The sequence below is a fragment of the Cottoperca gobio genome, chromosome 16 (assembly GCF_900634415.1).
Source record: "Cottoperca gobio chromosome 16, fCotGob3.1, whole genome shotgun sequence".
Taxonomy (NCBI): domain Eukaryota; kingdom Metazoa; phylum Chordata; class Actinopteri; order Perciformes; family Bovichtidae; genus Cottoperca; species Cottoperca gobio.
The window spans coordinates 1,396,597-1,414,390 of NC_041370.1; the positions used below are offsets into that span (position 1 = coordinate 1,396,597).

Consider the following 17,794-nt stretch of genomic DNA (forward strand, 5'->3'; position numbering starts at 1 on the left):
CTTCCTGGGGGGGAGGGGGCAGACGTGCAGGAGATGTCTTCTGTACAGAGACAGAATAATACGGAATGATGACAGGAGTTTCCATTACTTGTGTTTGGTACCAAAGACTGTAGAGGTTTTATAACCAGAGCAGAGGAAGTGTGATGAGGAAGCTCTGGGAGCAGGTCAAGAGAGGGAAAGGGAGTGGGGGGGAACATGAGAGGGAGAAGGAAGATGAGAGGAAATAGGCGACACGGGAGTCTTGCATATGGAGACGTTACAGACAGAGAGAGAGATGTTAAGGAGGACGAGTGTGAGACTTTGCACTTTCATGTGAGAGAGAGAGAGAGCTGCGTTTAAGGTGGTGGAGAGGGCGAGAGAGAGAGAAAGGAGGGAGAGAGAGAGCAGCAGCGTTTCATAGAGAGCTGGAAACGGAGGTCGGGCGGACAGGCGGGTGGGCGAGCGAGCGAGCCAGAGGGGAAGGGAGGGAGGCGGGGGCGGGGCTTGTCAGCAGCCGCAGCCAGTGAGAGGCCGGCGTGGTGCTCTGCAGGGTATTCTTACCCTGGCAACACAATAGAGGGAGAGAGAGGGAGAGAGGCGGCGGACAGGTGAACAGATGGCTGACTGACTGAGAGACAAGCTGATCAGTGGACGTGTGAGTGTGTGTGTGAGTGTGTGTATGTGAGTGTGTGTGTGTGCGTGAGAGAGAGAGAGAGAGAGCCGTGTTTGCAATGCACTATTCACAAAGAAAGGTGTGATATCCAAAAAGAGTAAATCATGCGAGTGCAGGAATATAGAGACGAGAAGAAGGAAGCGCGTTGTGTCCTTCACGTCTGTTCTAGAGCGTGAGAGTGAGGGCCGCGCTGGAATGTGACCACTTCCTCCTCAAAACACTCTTTTTATCCCGGGAGTTTAGTCCATATTGGAATATTTATACTTCCTGATTTATGTCCAACACAAACGTTCCCGTTGCAGGTGAGGGTGTAGGCGGGGGGGTTGGGGTGGCAGATGGGCATGGAGCGAGTCTGATGATCACGCAGAGCTCTCGTCCTGTCAGACCTGCTCTGAACGTTTCCAATCTTTCCCTCACATCCTCGTCTTTCTTTATCTTTAGCTGTACTGTAGTTGTCATGCGCAGGTTTGCATTAACAAGAACAAACCTCTAATATCAACGTTCTGATCTGCCGATAGGATCGGGGGGAATATTAGACTTTAGGATTACAGGATAACGCTGCTTTATTTAATCATTAATAGTTTTTTCCATTAACAGTATTAGAAATGATAACAGTCAGTCAGACGATCAGAACCTCGATGTATACAACCCAATACCACAAATCACACGTCCTCCGTCCTGAGACCCGCGCATCCGTTACACTTCACTATGCACGTGTGACGGGAGCTGGATACGTGTTCCAAGATGGCGCCCGATCCAGAACTATCAAATCAACCACAAGTTTACTGAACAGGATGTTTTCCTGCAGGTTGGTTTTAGGTAACATTCGGGTTATGTCACTGACGGTCCTCATGATGTTCAAGTACATGTGTGTGTCATGTGATCGACATGGCTCCTCACAGTTTTGTTTTCCTCTCATGTGTCCTGACTGGGGGGGGGGGGCAGGAGGTCCATGCCTGGATCACGTCCTCTGTCACATGCCATCGTTGTCATGCTGAAGCTGTTTTAGTTTTAATTTGATTTTTTCTATGCTTCCTTTGTTCTCTCGATTTTATTTATTTTTTGTAGGTCAGAAGACACACACACACAACACAACACAACACACACACACACATACACGCACACAACACACACACACACCAGCAGCCAGCGCGTGGCGTGCTTTCTGTAAACTGTGGACAACAAAGCGTGCGGTGGTGGCGGTGGTGGCGGCAGCGGCTCCTGTGCTTAAATGTGCAGTAAGCTGCAGATCAGAGCGCTGACTTGTTCAGCTGAATCAGGCGACTGTCTCCATGTTGGAACAAATCTGTCTAATAACCCGTTTCTGTGGGAAGATAAAACGCCGCTTTGACACTGTGATGATGATAACGGCTTCCACTTTTAATGAGATTCATATCAAAGAGCGCTATTGTTATTAAAGCTGAAATCTCTTTACCATGACATCCAAATGGCATCATTACCCCCTCGCCCTCACCTGTTTTCAGGCTAATTCATCCACAGTTGAAGCGTCTGTCGGGGCCTCCTCGGGCTGTCGTCGGCAGCTCTCGCAGGTACGAGTTCCCGCCGGCTCCGCGTTCCAAGCTGAGTTGCATGAAGTTGAATCATCCTCACTTAGCAGCGATTGTTCGCAGTGGGAGTGAGTGAACATGTGCTCATGTTTTAATCAGACCGCAGTGACACTTGACACGGCATACATAAAATATAGGGTGAGTGAAGTATTGAGTCAGATCTGAGAGTACTTCTTCTGATGGATAATCTATGAAGTGATCGTCTGCAGAACTTAGTCTGACGCCTGAAGCAGACTAACCTTTGTTAGTTTAACTCCAGATTATATAAACTTTACACGTTTGTAATGCAAACTTGCATTTAAATATCCATTGGTCCATCCATCCATCCATCGTCTACCTCTTATCCGGGGTCGGGTCACGGGGGCAGCAGCTCCAGTAAGGAACCCCAAATCTTCCCTTCTCCGGGCCACATCCTCCAGCTCCGACTGGGGGATCCTGAGGCGTTCCCAGTGAGGAGATATAATCTCTCCACCGAGTCCTGGGTCTTCCCCGGGGTCTCCTCCCAGCTGGACGTGCCTGGAACACCTCCCTATGGAGGCGCCCAGGTGGCTCCTTACTAGATGAACCACCTCAACTGGCTGCTTTCAACGTAAAGGAGCAGCGGCTCTACTCTGAACTTCTCACCCTATCTCTAAGGGAGACGCCTGAGAAAACCCATTTTGGCCGCTTGTACCCGCGATCTCGATCCATTGGTGTCCATTTATTACGATATGAAACCCAATGAGGAGACTCTTTGTCTTTGTGCACGTTACTGCCAGCAGCAAACACATAGTGGTTGATAGTAAGTGAGCAGCTGGTGAAGAGAGTGGAACATCTAGCAACCAATGAGCCATATATTAATATTAGACTCATGTGAATCATCTCCACATCAAAGCTAACGCAGCGCTGTGTCTCCAGGAAGTGTGAATAGTTTACCGTCTCAGTCGAAGAGATTCACATGTTTAGCCACGACGTTAGGAATACATGATTTGAAATAGATTTAACATGTAACATCACTTTAAAGTCATATTTTCTTCGAGCATTCTTGCAACTTGTTTCAGTGAACTTGTTCTTGATTAAAGTGCAGCTTCCTTCTGATTCCTTGTTGCACTGATGTTCCCTTCGGTTGGAAACAGGATGTAATATTCTTTACGGGCACATTTCCTCACTTGTTTTAAGACTCAGTTCCAGATTTGAAGATGAGATGAAGATGTTCCTGCAGTGCTCCAGTCTTTTTTTCCCTTTTCTGATAGATTTCAAGGGATTTTCTTCTTCGCCAATCAGGACTAAAGCTTGTATTTGGACCACAGAGGGCTCTGCAGCTCTGGTTTAAGATCCATTTCGCTGTGCGGATCTTTCTGCTTTGGCTGTGCGGTCAAGAGCCCACCGAGCAAAGCTACTTAACTGCAAATCTCGTTTAGCAGAATCCTCTCAAAATAAGAGCCTCGGTCTGTTTCTCTTTCTCTTCTCGCCCTTTGGAAAGTGTGCTAACACTGATACAACCTGACTGCCGTTAGCACCGCCGCGTGCTTCCTCTCCCACCCATTACCCCTTTCGCTTTGCTCAACCACTTTCCTCGGAGCAAAGCTTCACACCAATTACCAACAGTGTTGATGAGGCCGTGTGTTCGGAGGTGCGATGCTCCAGTGACATGCAGCTCAGGTTTAAACATAGTTTCTCGCCACTCCAGCAGATCCTGAGCCCTGGGTGGAGGCTCCAAATGTTAGTCTCTATTTCCTTCACCCTTTTAACCCTCGACTCCCCACCTGCAGGGTGAGCGAGTGCAGATTCAGTTTTAATAAGTTGCTTCCACGTGGGCGGCAGATGTTACGAACGCTGACCTCAGAAATCAATCGGAGATTATCAGAGGTTGAGAATGTGCCCCCCCCCCCACCTTGTATGTCTTCGCTGGGGTCAAACTGCTCCTGACTTCATTTTTCTACACGGAAGCGTGTTGGAGTCAGCAGCTACGATGGTCACTGTGTTTGTGTGAAATGAAAATGTAAATGTGCATGAAAGCTGAAATGTAAACGTGCTTCTCCTCTACTCCTCTCTGGCCGCTTCAGACGTTGCGAAAGAAAGGCTTTAACGGCTGCAACAGCCCCGAGCCCGACGGGGACGACTCCATCGACCAAAGCCCGCTAAACGAAGAAAAGTACCGCAAGACCGAGGACCTGGACAGCCTCTTCAAACGCTACGGCGTGAGTACCGTCACACTTTTATCACTTTATCTAACCCCCCCTTTCTCTTCTTCTTCTCTTCTCTATCTACCTCTCCTTCTCTCCGTTTGCCGTCTCTTCTTCTTCTTCTTCTTCTTCTTCTTTTGTTTGGGGATCGAAGGCTCTGAACAAGAAAGAGCACCGGGACTCTGAGAGCCCAGACCCCGAGGAGCCCTTCTCCCTCACCCCCCGCACTGAGGAGAAATACAAAAAAATTGACGAGGAGTTTGATAAAATGATGCAGAACTATAGGCTGTCAGTGAGTACTGCCCCCCCCTCCTCTGTGTAACCCTGCCCCCCCCCCCTCATGTTGGTACCCTGCTGCCGGAGGTTATCCGGCTGCACATGGCGGCCTGACTAATCACAGAGCACTCGCCTTCACCCTCCCTCCCCACCTCCTACCAACAGCACCCCCACCCGCCAAATCACTCCCCACAACCCCCTCTGACGGTGTGTGACTGAGACTGTAGTGCAGAGAGGCTTTACAACCCGAGCTGCTAAAGACATTATTCATTTCATATTGTTTTCATTAGCAGTTCATTTGCGGAATTTGTCGTTGGATCAATTTACTCTATAAATGTCCGTCAGAGCCGAAGTGACATCTTTAAATTATATTTATTTATTGTTTAAAGCAATAATCCAAAAGGCAGAGATGTTCAGTGAAGCATCATCAGGACAAACACCAGCAGCTTCTCCTTTCAGACGCTGAAAATAAAGGATTTTCTAATCAAAGAGACACATTTTCAGTTTCCTAAACTATTTATTTAAACTGGTTTCCATTACAAATCACTTTTCCCTTTGTAGTGCTGTGCACCGTGTGACTCCAGCCCCTGAGTCATATCTCCTCTAATAAAAGAGGAGCATGTGTAGTGCAGTAAGAACTCGTCACAGGAAGCAGAACGCCACACAGGCCTGTGATGATCAGTGACGAGCGTCCTCAGAGGTTCTGTGGCTTTAATGCTGTTTCTGCAAGTTCAGTAATGTAGAAGAAACAACGGAGGCAGGAGGAGCGCTAACTAGCTGCCTGCTTTCAAAAGTTGGCATAGCAACCGATATTGCAAGGGGAAATAATGTTTTATGGTAATAATCAACACGTTTGGAGCGGACGGGGCCAGTTGTGTAATACTTAGCAACAGTCGAGTCACCTGCAGCAGAGTCATCCGGACATCGTCCGGGCTCCTCCTGCCTGGCGCTCTTTCACCGCTCCACTCCCGTGACAATCTCTCCGTGCTCAATAATACCATTAATGTCACCCCCCGTCCTCCTGCTGCTCCGATTGGTCACTCGGGAGGAGACGTGGTGATGTGGAGGCGCTGCAGGAGAGACGGACAGCAGGTCGTCTTAAAGAAACGTGTCGCTTTCATCGTCTTTCACTTTAATGACTTCTTAAGTTAACTGGAGAAACCGTGGAACCAGACTCACCTGAGCTTTTACCTGCTACTGCTGGAGAGCTTTCAGGGACTGCTGGTATAATAAGGAATGAATATGATATATGATATATATATATATATATATATATATATATATATATATATATATATATATATATATATATATATATATATATATAGTTGTTAATATCATTAATAAGTGCATCAGAGTAAAGAACTCACTCCCCTGGAGAGCCTCAGTGTTTGGATGCTAGCCGACTGCCGCTAGCGGTCCCCCACCTCCACCCCCACCCCCACATCCACACTGCCCTTCATCCTGCCAGGCTCGCCCAGCACACCTTCCACTGGGCACCAGCAAACGGAAGCACACATCGCCTCCCACCACTCCTCCCCCTCGGCATCATAATCCCCAGCATGACAGCTAGGGGCCGGGATATACAAGCTTAATCCTACTTGTACTAAAATACCTCCTGAGGTAGGGAGAGAGCAGCGAGGGAGAGCGGCGAGGGAGAGCGGCGAGGGAGAGCGGCGAGGGAGAGCGGCGAGGGAGAGCGGCGAGGGAGAGCGGGCAGGACACTTGGCGAGACGAGCCCAGAGCGAGCGTTTCTGTGCCGGCTGCACTGGCACTGAGAGGGAAACAAGGAGCTTCTTACCGCAGGGTTTGATGCTGTGCTCTGAGACTCTGGGTGGGAAATTGAATAAGAAATAGATTTTCCTCTCTTAACAGCGAGCGGCTGCGTGGTGCCCTTTAGCAAACTGCCCAGCGTCTCCTGTGGCGCCTCCGTACGAATGAGAAACATGAAACTAAAAGTGCTGCTCGAGCTGCACAATAATCTCATTTCCTTCACAATGGATAACCTATGAATTGTTTGTCAGCCGTGTTGAAACATTTGATTTCACTTCAGCTGGTCTTCAACCTTAAATCTTCGTTTTTATAAGCATATATATTAAAGCGTTAGTACAAAGGCTCTCCCCCCTGGTGATGTGAGGCAGTAACCGGCTAATAAACTCCTCGTTATGTAATTCATAATCATTACTTCTGCAAGGTGTTATAATCTGAAGACGCCTCAGCAGGTCAGACTGTATGATCGCGCTCATGTTGCCTGAAGAAAGAATAATTAGCATTCAAATTCAAATATTTATAAAGCTGGACATGGAGGCGACGGAGACACCAACTCAAATCTAACTTCTGTGACGTCTGAAGGTCAATGAAACATTCATGTTACGCTTCCTCTGCTCGACTTCCACGGCTGCTAAACAAATAGGATGTGACAATCCTAACTTGGGAACAAATACAACAACTTTAAAAGGCGTCCAGGACGAGAGAGAGGGAGAGGGAAAGTAGGCCACAAGTTAAACTCCTTCTGCTTCACCCGTACGCCCAGGAAACACACCCTCGCTGAGAGGACTTATTACCTCTCGCTCCCCTCGTCGTGTTCTCCACACGCACAAGAGGCCTCCAGCTTCCTCACACGAGCCTCCGGTGAAGCTCCTAGTCAATTATTTACCTAACAGGTTCTTGTTTTTTTACATTTCCTCCGGCTCTCGGCCTCGGTGTTAAACCCGCAGGATGTGCCGTGCCCAATTAACCCTCGTGTCTGTTATCAGGAGCGTCGGAGTTCAATGGAGTTGGAGTGGGTAGATGCAAATTCACTTGTAATTTGCCAGAAACACGGATTAATGCTCAGTGGAGCGCGGCACCGAGCGGGCTGAGGACACATTTAAAATTCATATTTGGAGAATAAGGGGAAGAGGTTTGGTGGCTATGTCACCAATCTCCTAGCAACCAGAGGCTGGCGCTGTCGCGGAGGGTCCTGCGGCGAAGAGGTCGAGAACAAACGACGGCCGCTGCAGACGAGGAAAGAGTCTGAAGAAAGTCTTCAGGTCACGTGACGTCGTGGATCTATCAAAGCGCGTGAAGTCACTGATTAGAAAATATAATAATTAGGAACATGGAAATAATTGACGTCATGAAAACAAACTCCCCGAGCAGAAGCTCGCGTTTAAAATCAAAACAAAAGAGTTTCACTGTAAATGCTCTGTTGCTGCTTCACGGGCTGCAGAACTCCCGCCATGTATGCTCCGTGTTCACACCTCCACCCCTTTGCACTAACCCTCCACCCCCTCCCTCCCTCTCCCCTCTGCTTGGCCAGTGTGCAGTGATGCAGTGCTGTTAGCTCCCCCCCCCCCGCCTGGTCACCACTTACTGTCCAGCTCAGTCTGTACGCTCTCATTTACAAACTCGCTCTTCAGTCTGAATGTAAAGTCTGGTGAACGTGTAGGTTCACACGCACGACTCCACGAGACACCAGAAGCTTCTCTCCGGACACGTTTATCAAGTCAGTGTTCAGTCAGACAAACCCTTTCTAACTCCTGCTCAAATCTGAAATGCGTCCACGATATACGGAGAATGAAGTTAATAAAAGTTAGATTTTCTTCACTTTGCTTGTAATTAAACGATTCTTCTGAAACGTTCTCCCTTTAAAGGAAAGTGTTACCGACGTTACGCCTCTCCTCTTCACTTTTACTCTCCTCTCTCTCCTCTCTCCCTCCCAAAACAAAAGTCACAAAACATTTGCCGAAGTAAAAGCGGCGGAGATCAGGGGCGGGAAGGTGCCCTCGTCCTCCTCCGCGTCAAACTGGGTCTCCGGCAGTTTGGTACAGTACAGCGCAGCGCTGGCCCATATTCTATATATAGAAGTCCTCCTCTCAGATGGAGTTGGAACAGGGCGAAATGGGTCGGCTGGCTGGACAACCCGAGGTCCTTGCTCTTGATTTGTCTGGTCCTCTACAGGGTCGCACATATGAAACGTAGAAATATCACAAGATGTTGAGGTACAAGTGTTTAACCTCCGACCTCGCGGTGAGCAGCACATGTCAGTGGGGTTGGTGGGATGTAGCTGCAATGTCAACAATAACCCGCTGCTGCGACACGAGTGTAACCCGGCATGAGGCGTGAGAGGCGACGCCGCTGTTTGGCCTTTCCACAAAGTCACCTTGCATGAAAAAAGTGTGTGTGTGTGTGTGTGTGTGTGGATATCTTTGCAGAATGCTGCACTAGAATCCGGAGAAGTATTAATCTGTGAATCATTTCCTCACGTCAGTTTGTATTTTACATATTATTAGACATGTTTCACTTTCACATAATCATTTTTATTTCCTGCGGATCCTTTAAAAGTTTTTAAATTCTTACAATTAAAATGTCTTAAATCGATCTTTCAAAAAGTCTTAAAAATGCTAAAATGAGATTGCGTTGTAAAATCTCAAAATATATATATTTCTTATTAATTTACCAAATGCCTCTCGCAAAAGAATTGGCATTAAAAAAAGTCTTAAATCTGAATTATTCCTTAAGCTGGAGCTGCGTACACGGACTGTGTGTTTGCTCTGCTACTAACTGATCACCTGTGTATTACTGTGTGTGTGTGTGTGTGTGTGTGTGTGTGAGGTACACATCAGTCTAAGCCCCGCCTCCTTCCTGTCTCTCCACCAGTCCACAGTCCCACAGCCGACCTTCTCCATGCCAGTCACCGTGCCAGTATCCAATCACAACGCGGCGGCCCTCCAGTTCAGTAACAACCCCGGCGGCGCCCTGATCACCACCTCCTTTGTCGCATCCGCCCTCACAGACCCCCGCCTCCTGTCGCCACAGCAACCGGCTCTGCAGAGGAACCCCGTGTCGCCGGGGTTACCACAGCGACCAGCCAGCGCAGGTAAGAGACAGCTTGAAACACGGCTGGACCGCTTTGATTACATCTGTAAATCAATCGTGTGTTCCATATAAATAAAGGTCCAGTTTCAACTCTGCCGCTCACACTCGCTGCTGATTGATCCGCTCAGTGTGTTCCCACTGATCTGGTAGCGCTCCTTTAAAAAGCCTCGCCAAATGATGAGTTCCTGAAAGCAGCAGCGGCAGTTTGACTTAAATTAAAGAAGAAGAAAAACTTCTACAAAAGAAAAACAGACTTCAGAGTGCCGCCCACGCTGTTTGATTGACAGGTGCAGAAACAGCAAAGTGGAGACGAATATCAAAAACGGAAGAAACTCAGATTAGTTTTTTTTAGATTGATGATTTAAAGTCTTGAAACAATACTGCCATGTTTATGTGTACAGAGAACACAGCGGCTTTAACTGTTACAGAGCAGACAAGTTTTAATGTCAACCTTTCATTATATCTTCTGTTAATCTCTTCCATACGACACATAAACTAAGATTATATATATGTGTATATATATATATGTGTATATATATATGTGTATATATATATATACACATATATATATATACACATATATATATATATACACATAATATATATGTGTATATATATATGTGTATATATATATATATATAATCTATATGTGTGAGATATATGTGTATATATATATATATGGGTTGTATATAATATATATAGAATATACACAGATAGATATATATATCTAGTAGATATATGTGTATTATATATATAAGAGAAGATATATAATTCTAGAGATAGATATATGTGTGTATAGATATAGAGATATATCTAGAGAGACACATATATATCTAGAGATGTGTATAGAGATGTGGGATATATATAGGTGTTGTAGATATATATAGATCTATACTACAAGAGAGATATATATCTAGAGATATAGAGAGAGATAGAGAGATAGATAGAGAGAGAGATAGAGAGTAGAGAGATGGGTAGAGATAGATAAGAGAGAAGATATATATATGGGATAGATAGGAGACATATACTGGTATGATAGATAAGAAGATAAGATATCACCAAGATATATATATGGGATAGAGAGAGAGATATATATATATATATAAACATATATATATTATATATATATATATATATATATATATGTGTATATATATATATATATATATATATATATATATATATATATATATATACACATATATATATATGTATATGTGTATATATATATTATATATATATGTGTATATATATATATATATATATATATATATATATATATATATTATGTGCTGATTGCCACAAATGTCTCTTATAGATGAATGAGTTAATGAATCTTTTATAGACATGGTTGTCTTGGTGACATCGTTACTTACAGACCTAAAGTCCTCATTTCTCTCCGTACGGAGAGTTCATGTACGAGTGTCTCCCACAGAGTTTTGTGACACGGCAGGAGAAGACAGAAGGAGTGAGTGTGCGTCAGTGTGTTGATGTGGTTCTGATAAGTGCACGCCACCTTTATAACGACACAGATCCATCACTTCCTCGCCTGACGCCGGGCGCCGCTGTGCGCTCCTGTGTGGCGAACCAATCCTTCACCCTCTGACTAAAAGGATTTGTGCCCCATTTTTGCGTCTCAGACAAGGTTACTTATCAAGCTTTGTTCCGACCAGCGTAATCTCATTGTAAGTCAGAATTAGGTGATGTAACGTACAACAAATGCATTACAGCATCTTTCATAACATGCAGGAGGGGTTCACATCGCAGTGATGGACGTGCACATGCACTCTGCTGCGCCCTGTTTGCTTATTGGTGCTTCTTCCACGCGTCCGTCCAGCCAGACATTTCTCCCTCAACACTCATGACCTCGACCTTCTGCCTCTCTAACCAGAGTACGAGCCAGAACCTGAATCTCCAACACAACAGTGTCGCTGCAGAGAAACGTCTGCTCCAATGTAGATAACAGAAATATTTCTATATGTCTTCATACTGTTTGCTGTTTGGGGTCAAAACACATGAATCTACTTCGACATTTTAAAGTCGGTGCAATTGATTTTTAATGTATTTCTGGAAGCAGCTGTGAAGACTTTATAAAAACAAAGTGCTGGAAAGTATTCTGTAGAGGAGGAAACTGTTCACGTTACATCATTTAATACATACTATTATAGAAGTATTGATTATATTATCAGATCATTTGCATCATGCATGTAGTTGTGGCTGTCTGTCAAACCTCTGTTTTTAATACCAGTATTAAAAGTATTAAAGTTGACATTTTAATGTCAACTTTAATACTTTTTATATGATTAAAATAAACATGTTTACTTATTATTTAATGTCATTCTTCTCGATAATTATTTTAATTATATTTCTACTATTAAATCTAGAAAAATAAAACATTTTAAATGTTTGTATTTAATAAAATCAGAGGTGGAAGAAGTACTAAAAGTAGAAGTATAAAAATACTGCATTACTAGTCCTGAATAGTCATTATCTGCTTTATTTGTATAGCACCTTTCATACAGAATTAAAATAATATAAAATAGAAGAATTAAAATAATATAAAATAGAAGAATTAAAATAATATAAAATAGAAGAATTAAAATAATATAAAATAGAAGAATTAAAATAATATAAAATAGAAGAATTAAAATAATATAAATAGAAGAATTAAAAATAATAGAAAATAGCAGAATTTAAATAATAGAAAATAGACGAATTAAAATAATAGAAAATAGAAGAATTAAAATAATATAAAATAGAAGAATAAAAAAAATATAAAATAGAAGAATTAAAATAATAGAAAATAGAAGAATTAAAATAATATAAAATAGAAAAATTAAAATAATAGAAAATAGCAGAATTAAAATAGTATGAAATAGAAGAATTAAAAAATATAAAATAGCAGAATTAAAAAAATATAAAAATAGCAGAATTAAAAAAATATAAAATAGCAGAATTTAAATAATATAAAATAGCAGAATTAAAATAATATAAAATAGAAGAATTAAAATAATATAAAATAGAAGAATTAAAATAATATAAAATAGAAGAATTAAAATAATATAAAATAGAAGAATTAAAATAATATAAAATAGAAGAATTAAAATAATATAAAATAGAAGAATTAAAATAATATAAAATAGAAGAATTAAATAATATAAAATAGCAGAATTTAAATAATAGAAAATAGACGAATTAAAATAATAGAAAATAGAAGAATTAAAATAATAGAAAATAGAAGAATAAAAAAATAGAAAATAGAAGAATTAAAATAATAGAAAATAGAAAAATTAAAATAATATAAAATAGCAGAATTAAAATAGTATGAAATAGAAGAATTAAAAAAATATAAAAATAGCAGAATTAAAAAAATATAAAATAGCAGAATTTAAATAATATAAAATAGCAGAATTTAAATAATATAAAATAACAAATCATGCCTAGTTTCCGTATCTGTGCCGTACTTAACGACCCTACTGCCGGGAAACCACATTCATCTTTCTTGTAAATGTTTTAAACTATTAGAGCCAAAATGATATTATTCTGTTTGTATCACTAATTAATAAATGCAAAGGAGGTTTATTAAAACATTGTAGCGTCCTGGTTAGAGAGGAACTTTATCCTGATGATCTGAAGTTGATTGGCAATAAAGAATCCAGTCTTTTTAAGTTAAAATGTAATATTTTTTTTCCCAATTCACAATGAGTGTGATGATTTGTTTCTCCCATAAGTACCATTTAAAAAGTGAAACCGGCACTTAGTAATTAACTGTTAATGCAGAATTGATACTAATGATGGTCCTTCACACACTGAAGTGAGAGCCGAGCGCAGAAACACTCTTTTAATGACGTACTTGATTTAATGATTTAAATTTAAAATGGGATAATATGTAGCATTTTATATTATTATATTATTATTATATTATTATATTATTATATTATTATATTATTATATTATTATATTATTATTATATTATATTATTATATTATTATTGTTCAGATTAACTGTGATATGAAATCAAATCCCTGCTGTTGTGTTTCCTGTCCAGGCGCTCTGTTAGGAGACATGGGGAACTCAAACGGAGCGTGCCCGAGTCCAGTCCGTAAGTAGCTCACACACACACACACACACACACACCTACACACACAGACCTACACCTACACACACACACACCTACACACACACACACCTACACACACACACACCTACACACACACACACCTACACACACACACACACCTACACATACACACACACGCACACACACTTACACACACACACCTACACACACACACACCTACACATACACACACACGCACACACACTTACACATACACACCTACACACACACACACACACCTATACACACACACACACACACACACACACCTACACACCTACACACACACACACACACACCTACACACACACACACCTATACACACACACACACACACACACACACCTACACACACACACACACCTATACACACACACACACACACACCTACACACCTACACACACACACACTGCAGTATGTCGCTCTGCATTTTTTAGCCGGACTTTCTAAAAGAGAACTTGACTTGAGTCTGGCCTGCAGACAGAGCGACGCAGAAGATTTTATGTGTGGCAACAGGCGGTCATATGTGCATAACATAACGTGTACACACACACACGCACAAAACACAAACACCTGTTGACTGGCGACAGCTGAGGGTCACGGGGACAAGCTGCTTGTAAACAGTCCAAAGAACAGAAGGAGCTTCACGTTGTGAGACGGGAGGAACTGAACGTTACGGAAGCTCAGAAAGCAGACGTAAGTGCAGGATCTTTAAAGTGTGACCAGCTGGTACGGGACGACACACACCTGAGAGTCAGCCTTGAGTTTTGCCAACACATGACGCACTTTTCTTTACTAATGTAACTGCTGAATAATTCTCAGTCCAGGTTGTGTCAACATTAAAAGGTCACATATTGGTCTGAAGCCTGCAGATGGTTTCACTTTGATGTGCTGAGATGTTGAGATGTCTGAGGAGGAATTGGGCGAATGTCCCGCTCTGTGCTTTGACTAATGACATTTAAGGAGCACAGAAGCATCCAGTGTTCCCAGGAACTGGACTCAACTTGATTGGGAATTAGAAAGTATGAATGTGTGTGATGTCAGTGAACTGTCTCTAAAGAGAAGACATGTGGAACAGGACAGCAGAGTTTAGCAGCTGAAAGCATGAGCTCATTCCTTTTCTTAGTTTGGGGTTATTTTAGTTTTTGTGTTGCCCTCACCAATCAGTAGTCAGTGACAACAACACAGTGAACTCTGTGCTGCTGTCGGACCGCCTGACTCCAAGTGAGAAGCTGTATCTTCAGCCTGATTCACAACCATCAGAGAAATGTGTCGTTGAATGACAACAAACTGCTGCTGCTTCTTTGTGTGTGTGTGTCTGTGTGTCAGGTTGTGTGTGTGTGTGTGTGTGTGTCTGTGTGTGTGTGTGTGTGTGTGTGAAGACGACTGCACGCTTTATCTTGATCCATTGTTCCTCCTACCAGGCAGCCTGCTCCAGTCTCGTTCCCGTACAGCAAAACTGCATTCTGTGTTTTGTTTCCATTTATTTTTGACGTATTACAAATATGTTTCTAATCATAGTCGTGGCAGAAGTCTGTAAACAGCTGAACTCGTCCTGCGTCAAACCACAAGTCACGGATTCTCATTTACGTCTGTAAGTTAAATTACGTAAACAAATGTAGTTATTTTAAGCCAAACCAGAATCTTTTACTAAACTCACCGTGTGTGTGTGTGTGCGTGTGTGTGTGTGTGTGTGTGTGTGTGTGTGTGTGCGTGCGTGTGTGTGTTGATTCACTGGTCTGGAACGAGGTAAACTTTAAACCGTCACGTCTTGAACTGGAAGCAGCTGGTTCACGTGGTGCCAGCAGCAGAATATTAGTAACGTGAGAGTTTGACGGTAACACTGCGATCCTGACGGCAGCTCGGCGCTCCTCAGCTTTACTCTTTCCCGTCTTCTTCCCCCGCCGCTCCTCCCCTCCTTCTACTCCCCCGCCCTTCCCTCCCCCGTTCATCCTGTCTCTCTCAGCTGTTCCCCCTCGTCTTCTCTCTGGAATAATCTACCCCCCCCCCCCCCTTCGTCCAACTGTCCCTTGTCTTGGCACAGGACTCTCCTCAGAGGTGACTTTGACACTGGCCAGAGCTCTCCCCTTAAATCCCATTAGCCGGCACAGATACTGCCAGCCGGCCTCTCGTAATGGAGATGGTGGGAAGGTGTTCTTTTCTACTTTTGATATTCACTTGATCACGTATTGTCTCGGAGTAAGATGGGACACAAGAAATCCATACATTCATATTACCTCTCCTTGCACTGCATCGGAGGAATCTTCCAAAAGCCAAGTTTGGATATTGCTGTTAGCGTTCGAAGGCTATTCGTGACGCGCGGATCAATGCTCCGGTATCTCGTGTGCACCGCCAGATTAAGTTACTACTTTTGGAACATGAGATTACAATCAAGTATAAATGGAAAAGTAAATATAAAGCGATTGTTGTAATGATGTTTTGACTGCGTGTATTCTTACTTGCTGTTATTGATTTTGCTTGAAATGAATGTCAGTGTTCAGAAATGATAAGTTCTGACCTTTTGTTACTTTAAAAAAAAACTTTATAAAGAAAGAAAAACTTTATTGCTTCGTTCATCGTCCAGGCAATTATTTACATCATATACATGTTGAGTAAATAAAATAAAATCACTAAGAGATGGAAAACTCAACCAAAACATATAAATAAATAAAAAGCTTCCATTTTTTTATTGTATTTATCCACACATCAGTCGAAACTAACTAACTAATAATTCATATTGTTTGGGAATATTGTATTCAGATGTCTTGTTCCATCTCAGTGTAAAATACATTTTAAATGGGGAATTTTGACAAAGCTATAGCGTAGCTCCCTCCTGCACTGACGTATCCGTTTAAAAGATTCAGCGTCTGTCTGCAGCAGACGCACTTGTTGTTGTTCGTCATGATGGAGGTGACAGTCGATGTTTGAATGTTCCTGTCAGGATCCCTGCAGCTCCTCTGACATCCCAAAAAGCAGCTCAGGTGACCTCATCCACCCTCCTTCCTCCTCTGTCTCCTTTATCGCTCCCTGCCTCCTCTGTCCTTGTTCCCTTCCCTGCTCTCTATTTCTGCATCCAATTTTTCTGTTCACTTTCTTTCTTATGTGCCAGTTTCCTCTCTATATTTATTCTTCTTCTCGCTGTCTCCTTTCTACAATCTTTATTGTCTTTTTCTTCCTCATCTCTTCTTCCTCACTCTCTCTCCGCCTCTCTTTTTCTCCCCATCCTCCTCCTCCTCTCTTGGATCTGTCGTTCTCAGCTGTTGACCAGGGACTCGGGGCTCCGGGAATGTCACCATTGACGTCACCCGGCATTCCACACATTCCCACGCCCGGCCTAGCGTAATAGGAGACATCGCAAACACACACACACACACACACACACACACACACACACACACACACACACACACACACACAGTATTATGATGCAGCCATCTTACGCTTTGACTAGATACAGAAACCACGGGCTCAATAAACGGTTAATATTTTTAACAAAGTCAGAATGAAAACTAAATTTAAATCTCTTTATTTTCAGTTCAATATTTTTTCTTGTAGGTTTTAGCGTAAAATACAAATAATATAATAATAATAATTTTTTAAAGGGTCAGTTCACCCAAAATCCAAAAACCCTACATATTTCTCCCCACTGGTGGCATCTGTCCATGCAGATAGTTTTGTTTGAATTAGTCCACATTTTAAGATATCTTGTCTCTGTGATTGACACTACGAAGAAGGGGAATGGGAATTTGTTTGTTGTAATTACAGCGTGAATAATTACATTAAAGAAATTCAACATCATTAATTCTGTCCCAGTTCCTCTGAAGTCCACACAGCTCACTGTCACAGTTCTTATAGGGACTATTTCTTCTGGAGGAACAACTTACACAATAACTGTTAACAGTTCACCTCCATACCTCTAGATGTAACAGAGAACACCGGCCCTTTAAGACTGATTTTAACTGCTGCATATTTTCACATTTTTGTGTCACAATATATTTTTCCACAATTCATCGTTTCACCCCTAAAACCTTCAAAGAAGAATGCGTCTGGGGTCTAGTAAAAATGGCTTAAGAGAACATAAACACACAAAAATGCTTGAGAAATGAATTCCAGTAAGACCATTAGTAGTACAAACATAGTGAAAACACACAC

At 42.4% G+C, this 17,794-nt stretch overlaps 1 protein-coding gene across 12 annotated transcripts in view; it reads left to right on the forward strand.

The window, feature by feature from the left end:
* The window catches only part of mef2d (myocyte enhancer factor 2d), a 91,393-nt gene that overhangs the window by 48,315 nt on the left and 25,284 nt on the right, over nt 1-17,794 (forward strand). For 8 of the 12 annotated variants that reach the window (XM_029450750.1, XM_029450751.1, XM_029450745.1 and 5 more), the window contains 3 exons: nt 4,541-4,677; nt 9,303-9,522; nt 13,570-13,623. In XM_029450750.1, coding sequence (XP_029306610.1) covers nt 4,541-4,677; nt 9,303-9,522; nt 13,570-13,623 — 411 coding nt within the window. Of the gene's footprint in view, nt 1-4,265; nt 4,401-4,540; nt 4,678-9,302; nt 9,523-13,569; nt 13,624-17,794 lie in introns of all 12 variants that reach the window. The other 4 variants (XM_029450746.1, XM_029450756.1, XM_029450757.1 and 1 more) reach the window with 2 other exon arrangements.